The 18,373-nt window shown below is 35.9% G+C and overlaps 1 protein-coding gene across 3 annotated transcripts in view; it reads right to left on the bottom strand.

The window, feature by feature from the left end:
• The window catches only part of RNPC3 (RNA binding region (RNP1, RRM) containing 3), a 34,647-nt gene that overhangs the window by 11,499 nt on the left and 4,775 nt on the right, over positions 1-18,373 (bottom strand). For all 3 annotated transcript variants that reach the window (XR_009865945.1, XM_062191845.1, XM_062191846.1), the window contains exons 3-12: positions 16,589-16,707; positions 14,963-15,046; positions 14,156-14,267; positions 13,396-13,464; positions 11,448-11,590; positions 7,609-7,734; positions 4,319-4,470; positions 3,252-3,413; positions 2,287-2,381; positions 2,141-2,199 (exon numbers count right to left, since the gene is read on the bottom strand). Coding sequence is in view for 2 of the 3 variants with exons in the window: in XM_062191845.1 (XP_062047829.1) it covers positions 2,141-2,199; positions 2,287-2,381; positions 3,252-3,413; positions 4,319-4,470; positions 7,609-7,734; positions 11,448-11,590; positions 13,396-13,464; positions 14,156-14,267; positions 14,963-15,046; positions 16,589-16,707 (1,121 nt within the window). In the remaining variant the exon portion in view is untranslated. The remainder of the gene's footprint in view (positions 1-2,140; positions 2,200-2,286; positions 2,382-3,251; positions 3,414-4,318; positions 4,471-7,608; positions 7,735-11,447; positions 11,591-13,395; positions 13,465-14,155; positions 14,268-14,962; positions 15,047-16,588; positions 16,708-18,373) is intronic.

Here is an 18,373-nt window from a genome sequence, read left to right as displayed (position 1 = left end):
TCAAATTATTAGAGAACATTGGGAAACATCTACAAGACAATGGCATAGGCAGAGTTCTTGGAAAAGACCCCAGAGGCACAGGCAGTCAAAGCCAAAATTAACAAATGGGATTACTTCAAATTGAGAAGTTCTGTATGGCTAAGGAAACAGGAAAGTAAAGAGGCAATCTAAATAATAGGAGAAATTATTTGCAATCTACTCAACTGATAAAGGATCAATAACCAGAATCTACAAAAAGATCAAGAAACTCCACAACAACAAAGCAACCAACTTAAGAGATAGGCCAAGAACTTAAACAGACATATTTCAAAAGAGGAAATCCAAATGGCCAAGACACACGAAAAAATGTTCAGGATCACTAGCTGTAAGGGAAATGCAAATCAAAACCACAATGAGGTTTTACTTCACCCCAGTTAGAATGGCTTTCATAAAGAAATCAACATACGAGAAATGCTGACAAGGATGTGGGGAAAAAGGTACCCTAATCCATTGTTGGTGGGAATGTAAACTGGTAAAGCTACTATGGAAGATAGTATGGAGATTGCTCAAAAATATGAATACAGACTTACAATATGACCCAGTCGTCTAACTCCTGGGAATTTACCCAAAAGAAATGCATTCAGTAAAGAAAAGAGCTATCTGCACCTCCATGTTTATTGCAGCTCAATTCAAAATAGCTAAGACTATGGAATCAACCTAAATGCCCATCAGTCGAAGACTGGATAAAGAAATTATAGGGTATGTACAGTATGGGATACTATACAGAGGTAAAAAAAATGAAATCCAGTCATTTGCAATAAAATGGATGAATCTGGAAAACATTATACTTATTGGGGCCAGTGCTGTTGCCTAGCGGGTAAAGCCACTGCTTCCAATGCCGGCATCCCATATGGGCACCGGTTCCAGTCCTGGCTGCTCCACTTCTGATACAGCTCTCTGCTATGGCCTTGGAAAGCAGTTGAAGATGACCCAAGTCCTTGGGCCCCTCCACTCACTTGGGAGATCTGGAGGAAGCTCCAGGCTCCTGGCTTCGGATCAGTGCAGCTCCAGCAGTTGCAGCCAATTGGAGAGTGAACCAGCAGATGGAAGACCTCTCTCTCTCTCTCTCTGCCTCTCCTTCTCTCTCAGTGTAACCCTTACTTTCAAGTAAATAATCTTTAAAAAAAAAAAATTTATACTTAGTGAACTAAGCAAGCCCCAAAGGGACAAATACCATATGTTTTCCATATGTTTAGATGCTAATAGAGCACCTAAAAGGAAATCTGTAGAAGTGAAACTGATACTTCGAAAAAAATGACTTGAGGTGCCCTTGTCTTGACTGTTAAAGAACAGTTTCACTTTCTTTGATTTTTCATCTTTTTTTCTTCATACTATTTGTTGAACTCTTTGCTTAACAGAGTTAATCATATGCATATAAAGTCAATTGAAAACAGGTCTCAGTAAAAAATAAGAGTGGGAATAAGAGAGGGAGGAGGAAGACTAACTATAAAGCTATATAGTTCTGCATACATTCCTGCAAAGTTACTTCTAAGGGTATAGTTTAAAAACTTGTCATGGGACTCCAAATCCCATCAAAATTGGAGGTAAAATTCAAAAAGGAAAAAAAAAACCCAACAAATTAGCCAATCCGAACTGGTTTAATCCTGACCTGCTTTTTGTTTCCCTTGGTGACTCCATGAAGACCATGGCCTGAGAAGTCCCTCACTGTGCTCTCAGCTTTTGTCTCTTGCCTCCTGATCACCCTTGTTTATTTCCCCATGTGGTGAGAAGAGCTCCCTGTTTCTGGAATCTGTGAGTTGAAAAACTCTGCTTTTCTGGGAATCTGTTCTGTCTCTTCTAGTGGTTGCATCTGGCTAGCCATCACATAAAAGAATACAGAATAGTATAGAACTGAGAGAGTAAAGGCATCACAGGATGTGAAAGTGGCCCAGTGGGACAAGAACGCAATGTGTACAGCAGAGGTTGGTAAAGTGGACCGTGGTTCCAGCTCAAAATCTGGTACACCAAATGTTTTTGTATAGCTCAAGATTAAGAGATTTTTAAAAACATCATTATGAGATTCAAACAAAAATAATAAAAGAAAAATGATATTTAAAAAAACAAAAACAAAACTTAATTTGAAACGAGGACTGCTACTTACATGATCCGTTGTGTTTCCGATGAAAAGTCAACATATCTTCCAAAAATAAATTTAAGGTCCTAGAATTTCAACAAGAAAAAAATAAATAAGAAAGACAGGAAACAGGGTACGCAATAATAGAAATAAATTTATAAATTTCAACCTACCTTTTCTTGAACATGTTTAGCTAAATTCTTTACATAAATTCTACAGTTTGGTTCGCCAGGTTCATAACTTCTGAAAACTGAAAGTGCTTCCATTTCTTTATTAAAAACAAAACAAGGATAATAAAATTAATTTTTATAAATTTTTGAAACATGACAATGTTAAAATTATAGCAATTAACAGCAGTATTAACAGGCATAAAATACTAAAATTTGAATGCAGGAAAAAAATTTTAAATTTTGTTGTTAAAATTCCAGGCACCTAGAATAACTATAACCTGCCCAATAAAATGTCCACTTCCTCATACAAATATAAGAATGCAGTATTCAAACCCAATAATCAGGTATTTCAAACAAATTGCAGCCTCTGAATCACTTTCCAGCTCTATTCCTGTTTATTCTCAGTAATCTGTTTTTGACCACTAGCAGTCAATGTGCAAAAATGCTAATTGGAAGTCTATTTCCTGTTACTGTGGAAAAGATTATAAGCATCTCAATCAAAAATTCAAAATTTTCCTGAGATACTAAAAGAATTAAAATTCTCTAGTAAAAAAACTACCATGTTAGGATATAAAATCCTGAAATGTGGATTTCTAATGACCAAATAATTTTTTTACAAAAAATTCACTTTATATGTATTTTAGATACAGTATTGTGATGGTTCATCAATTGCATTATATTTGGAATATACAACTGGAGACTTGTAGGATACACAGATTTGTTTTCAATGCCACTCAAAAGTTTGAGGAATGAAAACAAAAAATTTTCCCTAACAAATATAGACTAGCAATACTGTATGGAAGGAAAACACCTTCTCTACAAAGTGTATTATTAAAAACCAAAAAGATTAAAGAGAGATAAGTTTTGAAGTGTGTGATTTAAATTACAGTACATGACTCTAATAGATTTTGTTTCTATAGAGTCAAAGAAATGGAAAATGGAATATGTAGTTTATTTAATTACATTACCTTCTCTAGAAATTCTGCCCTTTTCCAACTCCCTTCTAGAAATACATTCTGATGGCATTTCATCAGAGTCTTCTTTAGTCTCCTCTGCGATGTTCAAATTAGGCTTTGGGAAAATTTTTCCAAATCCTATATTGGATGCATCAACTTCAGCACCAGGTACATCTAAGAATTCAACATCAGCGTAAGTCATTAACAACCCCTTCCTTTAGTTTTCAGGTTTCCTTTCTTCCATTTCTTTTTAATAAAATATCTTTGGGCACTAAAATTATTTAGTGTTTCTCAATGTTTTGTAGGAGGTGTTAAGCAAAAGTCAAAACAGTAAATATTTTATGGACCACATGGTTTCTACCATGACCATTCAACTCTAGCACTGTACTATGACAACACTGACAGACTACAGCTAAACAGCTAAGTGGCTACTAAGTAGTTAGACCAGGTCTAATTTTTTTATAGAACTTACTACATAACAAATTTGCAGTAAGTCATTAGAATCATAAAAAATATGTAAAACATGATATTCACTCAGAAAAAGAGAAAAATGTGTATACATATACAGAATAAGGCATGAGAGGATATATGAGTATTTTTTATAAGTGTACACACACACACATACACACTCTCAATTTCTGAATTACTAATAGTGGTTATAACCAAGTAGTGAGACATAGGAGAGTTGGGTTTGGGGATTAACTGAAAAAATGTTTCCTAATAATACAATTACACAATTATATATACAATAATATCATAGAACATCACATTAAGCAATGAAAAATTCAGTCAATACCAGAAATTAACTATATTTTAAGTGTAAACATTAGGAAAAAACAATCCCAAATTTTACTCTAATAGCCATTACTAGCATTAGGCAAACAGCAAAAATATTATTATTTAGCATTAGTTTTAGTTACATCAACATGTTGAAAATGGGTATTATTTCATGATCATGAGGAAGAACTAAACTGCACATTAAATTGACAAATACTATAATACAGAAACATTGTATATACAAAACAACTTTTAACACAAAAAGCTGATTCTAGCATATGAAGGAACTACAATTTTCTTACCACATTTTTTTTCTTCAAAATTTTCTTCCTTTTCTAAATCTTTCTTAAATGCTGCTGGTATTTCAGTAGATATATGGAATTCAATTTTTCTGTTACCTACAGGTTGTGGTTGGTCAAATACATCTGATGGTAACAGCACTGGATGTAAATTGCTATTTAAAGACAATCCAACATTAGCTTGCAACTTCAAATAAAATCTTAAGCAAAACATTATTTCAAATTTACTTTAAATTTTAGAAACAAACATGGATAAAGCATTCACTGCACTGCAGGCACAGCACAAAATAAAAGGTTTAATACTTCAATAAGCCTTAAAAATGCTCTAATACAAGTACTATTTAATTCTACTTTACAGATAAGTGGACTGAGTTTAACAATGTTAACAATTTGCAAAGTCACTGGATAAATGAGAGAGAGTGAACTAGATGACTGTGCTTTTTTTTCAAATGTATTTATTCATTCAAAAAGCAGAGTGGCAGGGATAGAGAGAGAGAGAAAAAGAGAGAGAGGGGGAGAGACAGAGAGAAAATGATCATCCATCTGGTGGTTCACTACCCAAATGCCCACAACAGTTAAGAGCTTGGGCTAGACAAAGTCAGGAGCCAGGAACTCCATCTGGGTACTTTTCACAGGAGTTTAGGGACTCATGTACTTGGACCATGCATCCACAGGGCAGCAGGGACTCAAACTGGCACTCTGATATGGGATGTCAGAGTAGCAAGCAGCAGCTCAAGCTGCTGTGCCTCTATGCTGGAACCACAATGACTACTGATTTTAAACTCCCAAATATTTACCTACATGCAATAGTTTTTTTCTAGAGTTAATACAGCATTTTAATTTTTTTTAAATTTTATATTCAGACTATGGAATAGTACCGTGCCAACAGAATAGTCACTAGTGACAATGTGGCTAATAACCATTTAAAACATTGCTTCCCAAATTAAAACACATGGATGTAAAAAAAGTACACACCTAATTTTGATGACTTTCTATGAAACAATGAAAATATTTCAGAAACTTTTCATACTGAAATGTAAGTTGAAATATTTTGGGTATAAAGGGTTAAATAAGTTATATTATCAATATTAATTACATCTGTTTCTACTTTTTAAATTTAGTTACTGGAAAACAATGTGGCGTACATCATTCACTTCTAATGTCCAGTGCTGCTGCATACATTCAAAGCATGGGACTGGAGGTCAGCACTGTTGCCCAGAGGGTTAAGCTGCCTTCTGAAATGCCAGCATCACATATGGGCACTGGTTTGAGTCCCAGCTGGTCCACTTCTGATCCAGCTCCCCTCTAGTGTGCCTGGGAAACCAGCAGATGGCCCAAATCTTATGCCCTTTAAGTCACTTGGGAGATCCAGATGAAGGTCCTGGCTCCTGGCTTTCGACTAGCATAGCCCTGGCCATTACAGCCATTTGGGGAGTGGGCCAGCGGACAGAGGATCTCTCTCTTCTTTCTCTCCCTGCAACTCTTTCATGAAAATAAATAAATCTTAAAAAAATTAAAAAAATAAAAGCATGGAACTACAGCACACCAAGATAAATATAGATCAGTCGAAACATACATCATTTTATTTATGCTTGAAGTGAAATAAAAACAAAAATGAATAAACCTAATCCTCAAAAAAAAAAGAGGAAAAGATAATTTTATCAACCTCTTTTTATTTATGAAGTTACAAGGTCAGGAAGAAATTTACCTTGTAGAAAATCTAAACGAGCTTCAATTGCAATTTCATACTAGTTTTTATCTGATTAAGATATTAAAATACAATTTCATGGCAAAGATGAAAATCAAATTCCCTCTTTAAATTCAACTAAAATCTTGTTAATGCAAGATGTCATAATTAAAAGGCAATATATTTTAAACAAAACGTACATCTAAATAATATCATTCCATTGGTACCTTTTGGACTATAAGAAAATGCCCAAGAAACTGTAGAAAGGTAACTTGTATTAGATAACATTTATGCATAAATGTGGCCCTGTTCTTCACTCCTGTTTAGTTAATATAACACAGTCCAAAAAAAAAATTCTTAATTTTTTTATGTCAATGTTATTCCAATGACTTTCAATAAATTCAAACTCTCTAGTCTAACATGTAGGGCATATCTCTCTCCCCATTCTTCCAGTTTTCCCTTTCATTATTTCTATTACTATTCAACAAATTTTCCTACCTCTGGAAATTTTCCTTTTTCTTTTCCGTTCACAAAGGGTATTCTTTCCCTACCTAATTTTTGCCTCTAATCCTTCATGGTCCAGTTCACAAATGCCTCCTCTCTCAAAGCCTTTCCACATTTCTCAACTAGCTGTGATTTATCTTTTGTCACAATCCTTCAGTTCTTAATTTTTATTTTCTTTATGATATGTAGTATACCAGCTAGCACAATATTAATATGCAAATGGTGTACTGACCATAAAACTATCAATGCATTGTTTGAAAACACAGCATTAACTTACGGTGTATTGCCCATAAGACTATTAATTCACTGTTTAAAAAGACAGCATAAACCTTTGGAAGTTGCTTCACTATAGTCAGCAAAAAGCTTCCAGACACATTCAGTAAATATTAGAAGGCATTCTAGTGAGACCTGGTTATCACATTATATGTATGAATTTTTAAGTCAAAAAGCATCAAACTTCAGGCAAGAGTTAGGAGGAACTACATTATTTTATATAAATAAGTAGCTGACACCACTGGCAAAATTTTAAATACAGAAAAACAATCATAATGAAGGAAAGTAAATCAGTTTTGCTTTCAGATAATACCTTAAATGCCACAAGACATTGTGAATATGTAGATAAGAGTTCAAAATGAAAATTTAAGGCCTCAAGAAAGAGATTAAATCTAGAGATGTGGTAATAATTAGTGAGAATAACTAAAACCGTAAGAATGAATGAGATTAATAACAAATATAAATTTAGAAACAGAAGATGACCATGGATAAGAAGTACATGAAATCCAAGAAGAAAGAGTGAAAGGATGGAGGCAAAAATGGAGAGGGAGGAAGGAAGAAAATAAAAAAGAACCAATAAGATAGTAGGTAAAAAAAGGAAATGGTAAGTTAAACATATAAGGAAAATTCTGAGATTTGAGGAAGTCAATAGTATCAAAAACTAGTCAAACATGATAGAGTTATGAATACTTCAGAATTTGGTGAATAGAAAATCAATGGTGAGTCAAACAGACTAATATGAAACAAAATCCAGACTGAAGAATGATGTGAATTAACTCAATAAAGTACATACAGACAACCTTTATTTCATAATGTTAAACAATATTACCTGTGTGAAGCAGATAAAGGTGTACTCAGCATATCCTTTATTTTTTGTTTTTTTCTCACATGGCGCTGCTTTACAGTTTTTGGTCTTTTGGGCTGAAGGTTTGCTAGTTCCATTAGTTTGCTCATTCTACGAGGAGAAGAGAAGTAAACTGGATTCCTTTATCTAGAAGCATAGTTATTTATGACTATTTTTATTAAGCTTCATTTTGTATCTGGGTGTATAAAATAAGGTGATTTGTTTACTTTAATGGACTGTACTTATATGGAATAAGTATAACTTCCAAGCTATCAAAGAGAGAATTTCACAATAGCTTAAATTCAAAATTGCCTTGCCCAACATTCATTTCACTTGAAAGGAATTCATAATTTAATTTACAACTTAATAATTTTTAAAAGTGTTTCACTATAAACATTAGTTACCCACATAAAATTGCTACACCTCATACCAAGCAAATGAATAAGATTACACAACTTATGTAAGTTTATTAATCGTTTCTTTAAAAAAAATTTTTTTAACAATGCTCTCTTTTTTTTAAGATTTATTTATTTATTTGAAAGTAAGTGTTACACAGAGCGAAGAGAGGCATAGAGAGAGAGAGGTCTTCCATCCACTGGTTCACTCCCCAATTGGCCGCAATGGCCGGTGCTGTGCCAATCTGAAGCCAGTAGCCAGTAGCCAGGAGCCAGGAGCCAGAAGCCAGAAGCTTCTTCCGGGTCTCCCACATGGGTGCAGGGGCCCAAGGACTTGGGCCATCTTCCACTGCTTTCCCAGTCCATAGGAGAGAGCTGGATTGGAAGTGAAGCAGCTGGGACTCAAACCGGCACCCATATGGGATGCTGGCGCTTCAGGCCAGCGCTTAACCGCTGCGCCACAGTGCCAGCCCCAAGTTTATTAATCATTTCTTAACTGATAATCAAAAGATCTTATAAACATAGTAAAATTATTGTGATTCACATTCTAATTAACAAACAGCATGGACTGAAGTATTTCATTTACAAGTATTTTGAGCATAATTGTTGCAATCAATCATTATGCAAACAAGGTGCTTTGAAATTACTTGAGAACAGTTTTCAAACACTATACTTTGAAAACAAATCAAGAAGAAGTAACTGAGAGCCTATATATAATTTCTCTATTAAGAGTATGAATATTCAATATTCATTCTTGTTTAGGCTTTTTTCAGATTTACTTATTTATTTGAAAGGCAGAGTTACAGAGAGGGAGAGACACAAAGATCTTCCATCTGCTGTTTCACTCCCCAAATAGTCACAATGGCCAAGGCTGGGCCAGGGCAAAGTCAGGATCCTGGAACTCCATCTGGGTTCTCCCACATGAGTAGCAGAAGCCCAAACACTTACACTATCCATTGCTGCTTTTTTGGCACATTAGCAGGAAGCTGTATCCAGAAGTGGAGCAGCCAATACTCAAACTGGCACTCAGGTGGGATGCCAGCCTTGTAGGCAGTTGCTTAACCCACTGCACCACAAAGACTGGTCCCACATTCAGGCATCTTTATATAGTTCTTGTTTAGGTTTTTTTTTTAATGTTTTCCACATTACAGGAGATCAAAAATGAACAGTCATAGCTTACCCTGTGGGTTTACAACTGTGAAATTTTAAAGGAAAATAAATACATACATTCACCAAAATATAGGGGAGGGGCGGAAGTGAAATATGCTAGAAATTGAAGTTAATTTTTAAAATTAATTTTATCTGAAAGGCAAAGAGAGACAGAAGACAAAGAGATAACATAGAAACACAGAGAAAGTAAGATCTTCCATCTGTTGGTTCATTCCCCAAATGCCTGTAACAGCCAGGGTTGAGCCAGACTGAAGTCAGGAGCTAGTAACATCTAGGTCTCCCACCTGGGTGGCAGAGACCAAACTGCAACAGCAGTCATCTGCCTCCCAGGGTGTGCATTAGGAGAGAGCTAGAATCGGCAGCAGAGTCGCCATATTTTCTTGGCAGAACAAATACACCAACATCAAATGTTTTGCTTACCAAAAAACATCTTCCAGTCTGATAGTTAAAACTAATATCTTCTTGGGTATGGCGCTGTGGTGTAGCAGGTAAAGCTGCTACCTGCAGTGCCGGAATCCCATATGGGCCCGGTTCAAGTCCTGGCTGCTCCACTTCCAATCCAGCTCTCTGCTATGGCCTGCAAAAGCAGAAGATGGCCCAAGTCCTTGGGCCCCTGCACCTGCATGGGAGACCCAGAAGAAACTCCTGGCTCCTGGCTTTTGATCGGCACAGCTCCGGTCATTGTGGCCAGCTGGGGAGTGAACCAGTGGATAGAAGACCTCTCTCTCTCTCTGCCTCTCCTTCTCTCTCTGTGTAACTGACTTTCAAATAAATAAAAAAATCTTTACAGGAAAAAAAAAATTAGTATCTTCTTGTGAAGTGTAACTGGTGTTCCCCCTTTATTAAAGAGAAAGGGAGGGGCAGGCGCTGTGGCACAGTGGGTTAATCCTCCGCCTGCAGCGCCGGCATCCCTTATGGGTGCCGGTTCTAGTCCTAGCTGCCCCTCTTCCAGTCCAGCTCTCTGCTATGGCCTGGGAAAGCAGTAGAAGATGGCCCAAGTCCTTGGGCCCCTGTACCCATGTGGGAGACCTGGAAGAAGCTCCTGGATCTTGGCTTTGGATCGGCACAGCTCCAACCATTGTGGCCATTTGGAGAGTGAACCAACGGAAGGAAGACCTTCCTCTGTTTCTCCCTCAGTGTCTGTAACTCTAACTCTCAAATAAATAAAATCTTAAAAAAAAAAAAAAAAAAAAGGTAGAAAAGGAGGTGGAGATAATAGTTCCTATTATCTTAAGACCTACAGGATATGGTTTTAGTTTCACTTACACAGAAAATAAACAGACCCCTCCCTGAACCATTCTTACACCAGTTTAGGGAGGCAAGACTGACCTACTTTGACCCACAACTCTTTATATGCTCTATGACACCTAGGGAACTTCCCTTGGATTCTTGGGGCTAGTTACCAGCAGCAAACCACACACAATCCCAGGGGACAATACCTAATGAAGCCCCTTCATCAGTTCTAATCACAGAGTGCTGGTGGGGAGCACCAACATCACCCTAAAATGTCCTGAGGGATTCTTAGTCAGTCATTGAGATATGGGATGTGAGCATCCCAACAAAGAGCTTAACCACTAGGCCAAACACCCTGTCCCATGCTGTAAATTTTTAAAGCTTCTTAACAAGCATGTTTGGCCAAAATCTTCTAAAAAGAAAAAATCCAGCTATTCAAGGTATATGTCTACATTTATATACTGCACACACAAAATATACTCAGTCTCTGCAACAGTGCCAGACATAAGTGATCAATCAACATGTGCTGAGGGGCCAACATTCTGGCATAGTGGGATAGGCCACCATCGGCGACCCTGGCATCCACATAGGAATGCCAACTCAAGTACTGGATGCTTCACTTCTGATCCAGCTCCCTGTTAATGCACCTGAGAAAGCAGCAGATAATGGTCCAAGTATTTGGGTCTCTCTCACCAATGTGGGAGACCCAGCTCCAGGCTTCAGCCTGCCCAGCCAAGGCTGTTTCAGACATTGGGAGAGAGAACCTCTCTCTCTCTCTCTGTCCCCTCTCAAAAAGTAAACATTGAGGGGCTGGCGCTGTGGTGCAATGGGTTAAGCCTCCCCCTGCAGCACCAGCATCTCAAATGCGAGCTGGATCTGGTTCTGGCTGCTCCTCTTCTGATTCAGCTCTCTGCTATGGACTCAGAAAGCAGTAGAAGATGGTCTAAGCGCTTAGGCCCCCCCCATCTTTCCCACAGACAAAAAATACATTTCTTAGAATCTAAACAAAAAGTTCATATCACAAACCTCTGTCGATCCTCATCATCACTGCTCTCATATTCTGATTCTTTACTAGATAATTCCTCATCCTCGTCTGGTAAAGGAGGTTCCTCAGGTGGGTGAGGAGATGTGGGAGGAAGAGGTGCATGCAATGGCATATAGTCTTCATACTAATTAAAAGTACAAAACAAAAAAAAAATACTATGTAAATCTATGAAGTCTGTAGAATACATAAATCATTTCCACATGACTCTCATTTCTCTTCACTTTATGTTATACATTCAATGCATATTCAGGGAAAACTTGCCCTGGCAGACCATTAGTTAATCACAAAACTTGTTTCTTTTCCCTTGGTATCAAGCTAAACTAAATTTGCAAACCTCTTTTGCAGTTATATTCCATTATGCAACTGGGCTTTAGCCAAAATTCTAAATACCATATACTCTTCATTTCTGCAGACTATGTGATAATGGTCTAATCAACATGAAGAAGCACATGGTGAGGACAATTTAAGTTTTATGAATAACAATATGGGACCGGCACTGTGGTGCAGCATGTAAAGCCACCGTCTGCAGTGCTGGAATCCCGTACAGGTGCCAGTTCGAGTCCTGACTGTTCCACTTCCCATCCAGCTCTCTGCAATGGCCTGGGAAAGCAGTAGAAGATAGCCCAAGTGCTTGGGTCCCTGCACCCACACAGGAGACCTAGAAGAATCCTGGCTCCTGGCTTCGGATTGGCACAGCACCAGCCGTTGTGGCCAACTGGAGAGTGAATCAATGGATGGAAGACCTCTCTTTCTCTCTCCCTCTCTCTGTCTCTCCTTCTCTTAGACTTTCAAATGAATAAATAAATCTTAGAAAAAAAGAATAACAGTATAAGAGTATATGCCTCTGTCCTCTTTTTGAAAAAGAAATGAAATGAACAAAAAATAACTTTTATTGTATGAAGACAAAAAATTTAAGTTTTGTTTTGATTTGTACCAATTAGCATAACCTTAACTAATAGCCCTGCAACACATCAAACTTGTGTTGGTGTTACAAGGAAAAATTAGGAAAGTAATATATACAGGAAAAAAGCAATCAGCCCCAAATCAATTTTTTTTTCTATTTATGTTAACACTCAAATAATTTTATAGTACTAGTATATAGAGTACTAGAGCAAATTAATTTCAAGGACTCAGTCAACTACATAAATCACTTGATTTGCACAAAAATTTTAATAAAAATATTAGTTATCTTTTTGTCATTTGCAAGTGAATATTTGCAAGAAAGCAATGTTGAACAATAGAACTTTCAGATAATTTAGTCAAATACAATTATCATACTTAATGGCACAACACTCTGGGTTAAAGAGTTAAATAACACTGAAAGAAAAGGATGGAATCCATCATGAAAAGCATTTTTGGTGAGCCTGCTACCATGGCGAAAGGAGCTGCTTGCATGTAGCACAGGCATCCCACATGGGCGTTCCTTTAAATCCTGGCTACTCCACCAGGATGCTCCCTTTAATGCAACTGGGAAAGCAGTGGGGGAATGTAGAAGCGCTTGGGCCCCTGCACCCTTGTGGGAGACCAGGAGGAAGTTCCTGGTTCCTGGCTTTGGGCCAGGTCCAGCTCTGGCCTTTGTAGTCATTTAGGGAATGAACCAGCAGATGGAAGATCTATCTCTATCTCTCTCTCTCTCTCTCTCTCTCTCTCTCTCTCTCTCCACCCCCCACCTCTCTCTCCGTCACGCTCTCTGTATCTCTGCCTTACAAATAAATAAATAAATCTTTAAAAAAATTAAATAAAAAAGTATTTTTTCATGTTCTGATATTCCTTGATTTTCAGTTCTAAGATTTAATATTATTATATTACTTCACTGTTACTTATTTTCAATTTGTATCCAAAGTTGTTAAAACACTTGTGCATTTTAGCTCAATTAATCTCACTCAGGAAAAGAACTCTTGACTCTTAAAATTCTGAGAGCTTTCTTACCATAGGAGGCCTTGCAGTAACTGGTCCAAAAGGTGTGGGCAAATTCATTTTATTCATAAGATGAAGCACCTTTAAGTATTAAAACATTTCAAATCAAATCACAGTTTTAAGGATATAACACATCTTTTACATATTTTATGTAAAAAAAAAAAAAAAACTCAAAATAACATTACTAAATAACTTAATTCAAAGTTAAATTCTCATATAATACTAGAAGAAAGTAGGACACTGGTAAATATCAGAAGATTAGCCCTCCTATCCTAAAAAGTTTGTCTACTACAAAAAAATTACTCCAATTACTAAGAATGAAATATTCTTACAATGTAACACCCACAGAAATGTTTTTAAATCTTTTTCCTGATTATTGTAAATGTGAAACACTAAAAAGTACAATGAGAAAAATAAACATCATTTATATTTTGTACTTCAAAGAAGTATGCTATTACTTTAGAAATTTTCAAGCATTTGCTGAAAGTCAACTATATCTTTTACTTTAAAGTTCTCTACATGTACTCTAAAGCAACAGAGTAATATCAGAAACTACATTTCCAAATTAGCTTGTTTACTAGTATCAATTCATACTATAGTTCATAAAAAACTTTACTTCAAAGTAGTACAGAGTAGTTCATTATCTTTAAAATATTATTTTATCATTACCTATATAGAATTTCTCTAACATTAAAAAATAGCATGGAAATCAGGACAACAAAATAACTAATTTATACAAATACATACCTTTAGAAAAATAAATTTTATTTACCTGTACATAGAATTTAGGCACACTTGCCAAAGCATTTACTATGTTTGCTAGGATTGTGCTTGAAGGTGGTGGGTACATATACTTGAGGCATGAATTCAGAGGAAAAGTCAGCCTAAATAAAAAATAAATGTTTGGCATATTTTTATATATATATATAAATAAATAACTTCATAACATACAAACTTACTCAAATGATACAATACTCTTAGATTTGCCTTGTTCCTTAAAAAGCCAAATGGGTATATTTACAAGGAAACTTGCCTTGTGATTTCATCACAGAAAAATCAGTCATTTCTTACTTACACCTCCAAACATGTTAATGGATGCTTCCTTTGAAGTAAATTTCATGACAAACTCAGCTCAAAAGGTTTATTTAACATATTAAAAACATATGAGGAACTGGCATTTGGCACAGTGGTAAAGATGCCGCTTGCATGCCCACAGCTCATAGTCCAGAGTTTAGATTTGAGTCCCAGCACTGCTTCAATTATAGCTTCTTGCTAATGCATACTCTGAAGGGCACCAAGTGATGGCCCAAGTACTCAGGTCCCTGTCACTATGTGGGAGACACAAATTGAGTTCTTGACTCCTGGCTTCAAACTGGCCCATCCCTAGCTGCTGGAAGCATTTAGAGACTTAACCAGAAGATGGAACATCTCTGTGTCTGTATCTCTTTCTCTTTGTGTTTCAAATTAAAAAGAAGAAAACAAATAACATGCGTAAAATGTACTTAATTTTAAAAATTATTTTATTTGCAATATACATACATAGAACCACAAAACCAAGACTAAAAGAAGAAATTCTAACCCATGGTTTGGTGCGATTCCATTTTCTATTGTTAAGCAATCAACTTCTTTCTTTTCTTTATCATCTTCCACAATGTCATCAGATCTAGAACATAATGAAAGACGGTCTTATTTTTAGAAAAAGTGAGAAACAACATTCAAAAAAGACAAATGATTTTTTTCAAACATGGCATTATGAAAACAGTCCCATTTAAAAAAATCTTCTCAAGTATTTCTCAAGCAAATGCTAATGAAAAGGGATATAGAATTAACATTCACAGAATACCTTCTATTCTATATTATTATATAAGAGTATACATTTTAAGTAAGTCCATACAGACAGTACAATTCACCAATTAAAACAGAAATTTATATGATGCAAATAGTGGTACTCAAATTTCTTTAATGTATATCCCAATCATTTACAGGTTTTGTTAAAATGCAGAGCTTTCTAGGACATTAACTTTATTTCTTCCCCCCTCCTCCTTAGGTTTCTAATTTAGTAAGTCTGGGTAAAGCTGAAGATTTTATATTTCAATCAAGTTCTCAAATGATATAGCTGGTTGAGGGACCACATTTTGAGAAACACTAGTGTAAATCAAATTTGTAAAGGTTGTATAACTATAAAATGTCATAACTGAAAAACAAAACCAGTATTTCATTTCAAAAGCCATGCCTATTCTGACACCTTGCTATCTCTAACACTAGGACTTCATACTACAGGTTGAGCATCCCTAATCTGAAAATCTGAAATGCTCCAAAATCCAAAACCTTTTGAGGACAGCCATGATGCCACAAGTAGCAAATTCCACACCTGACAGTGTGTGGCAGGTTGCAGTCACAATGGTAGTACATGGGTTGCTTGTGTGGCACAACAGTTATGATACTGGTTAGGATGCATACATCCCATATTGGAGTACCTGGGTTCATATTCCAGTTCTGCTTTATATCCAGTTCCCTGCTAAAATGCACCTTAGGAAGCAGCAAGTAATGGGAATACTTGAATCCCTAACATCAATGCAGGAGACCCAGATTGAGTTCTGAGCTCCTGGTTTTAGTTTGATCCAGCCCTCAGTACTGCAGGTATTTGGAAGTAAACCAGCACTTGGAAGATCTCGCTCTATTTCTTTGTCTCCCTCCAACAGCCTATGGAAGAACTCTGTCTCTGCCTTCCAAATAAATAAAACTATGAAAACATAAGTTAGCTAAAAATATTATATAAAACTACCTCCAGCACATGTGCATAAGGTATAAATGAAACATAAATGAATTTGTTTCTAGACTTAGGCCTATTCTCCAAATACCTACATCAAGTATATGCAAATATCCCCAAAAAATTAAAAATTTGAAACACTCCTGGTCCAAGCATTTCAGATAAGGGATGCTCATTTGTGGTTATTTTCCCTCCACCAAAAGTTGAATGCTTTTCACCCTACTTGCTTCCCACTTTATATTGACTAATTCTAATGTTAAATTGACACTCCAGTACCTAATGCATAAACAGAAGCAAAAATAAAGGCTGTACTAGTTTAACAGAGAAATACATCATTACTGTTTCAAATTATTTACTTACTAAATCTGAAAATAATCTAGTAAATACATAACTGATTTACTTTAAAAGGTTAGGAAAACCTGAGTACCTACATACCTCTTCTTTTTGTCAGTGCCTGAAGTGGGACAGGGAGAGTGAACTCGATCTTGTTCTTTAGCAAATTCAACAACTAAAGTATGACCTAAAAGTTTCAGCTGATGAAGTCTTGTCAGTGCCTTCAGTTAGAAGAGTAGAAAAATTGATGACTGTACTCAAAACTCTGTTACAGATCATATACAAACATAATTTATACATTTTTTAGTTAATGCTATAATAATTTCCTTGTCTGTTATCTATTTCTAGTCTCAAGCTATTAAGTCTTTATTATTCATTTAATGGCTACTTCCTCTAATTTAGCAAAATGAAAACCTGGAAAAATCCAACTCTGTTTATATCCAGGCACCCACAAATGGCTAAGTAAGGAATATAAACCTGCCTGCTCTCGAACTGTCCTCAAATTAGGAACATGTATTCACATAATGAACAGCTCCTTTCAGGTGTGTCAAAATTAATGCTTCAGAAACTGAACCACTAATCTATCTCCTCTATCCTAAATGTTGTCTACCTATAGCCCTCCCCTTATTCAGGTCTAAACTCTTTTAAACATCTTTAACTTTTCTTTCCTTCTTTGCATATCAAAGCCATCAGGAAATGCCATTTGCTTCTACCTCCAAAATATAACCAGAATCTAACCACTGCCTACTACCTCCCATAGCTATCACTCTGGTTCAAGTAGCCATCATCCTGTGGACTGAATTACCTAATAATCTTTTAACACATATTACCATTTCTAGTTTCTACTCTTTCTATCCTTCAGTCTATTCTCAAAATAACAGCCAACGTGATCCTTTTAAATATGTCATATCGTGTCACTTCTTTGCTCAAAATAATCTAGTAGTTACCCATCATACTAAGTAAAATCTACAGTCTTTCTCGTACACATGTACATGATATTGATTCTATGACTTCCAACTTCAAATCCAATAATCTTCACCCAAATTTCGTCTGTTTCAGTCACAGTGGCTTCCTTGAAATGACTGACATCCTGCTACCCTAGGGCCTTCTATTCCAGCTGCTCTGTTCTTCTCCTTCAAACTGCTTCTGAAATATGATCCTATCCCTAACTGCAACCTGAACTTTCCATATCCAGCACCTCCTGACTTCACTGCTTTTTTTTTTTTTAACCGTATCTTCTTTTAAAATATCAAAGAATTAAGTTCATCATGTAGTTTATCTTACCTCGAGAATCTGTGTAACAATAAGGGCAACTTGTTTTGTTTACTAATATATCCCAAAACTCAGAATAACATCTAATACATAGCAGGCACTTAATATTTTTTGAACACATGGAACTTTAGGCCTTAAGTGAGACTATAATTTCATTCTATCATAACTATGCAACCAAATTTGAATCCTTATTTTTATCACACAAAAAGTTTTATAATGCTTCAGTAACTTTCAAGACACTCAATCAATTCTAGATCACTTCTCTATTAATGCATCCTTGGTGATCTAAAATAGAGGTCATTCAATCTGAGTTGCCTCAATTTGTTTCCCTTCAAAATGGATGTCATATATTCTGTTATTTTCAAGGATGACTTCTCATTTTTAATGGTTAATTTAATAAAAATTAAAATTTTTAATTTAATAATCCCCCCTTAGGTACCTACTCTTATTCTATCCTTATTCTCCTATTCGTGTTACTCCTTTTGTTTATTTAATTTACCAGTTGCCAATAAAGTTAAGTGTACTGTAATCTAAAAGCTCTATCATTACCATTATCCTCTAACCCACTCACTTTACTGCAAACATCACCACAGACAATGGCCAGCTCCATGACCT

Source organism: Lepus europaeus, chromosome 5 (assembly GCF_033115175.1).
Source record: "Lepus europaeus isolate LE1 chromosome 5, mLepTim1.pri, whole genome shotgun sequence".
Classification (NCBI taxonomy): Eukaryota; Metazoa; Chordata; class Mammalia; order Lagomorpha; family Leporidae; genus Lepus; species Lepus europaeus.
The sequence above is the reverse complement of the archived record's forward strand: the minus strand, read 5'-3'. Positions and strand labels throughout refer to the sequence as shown.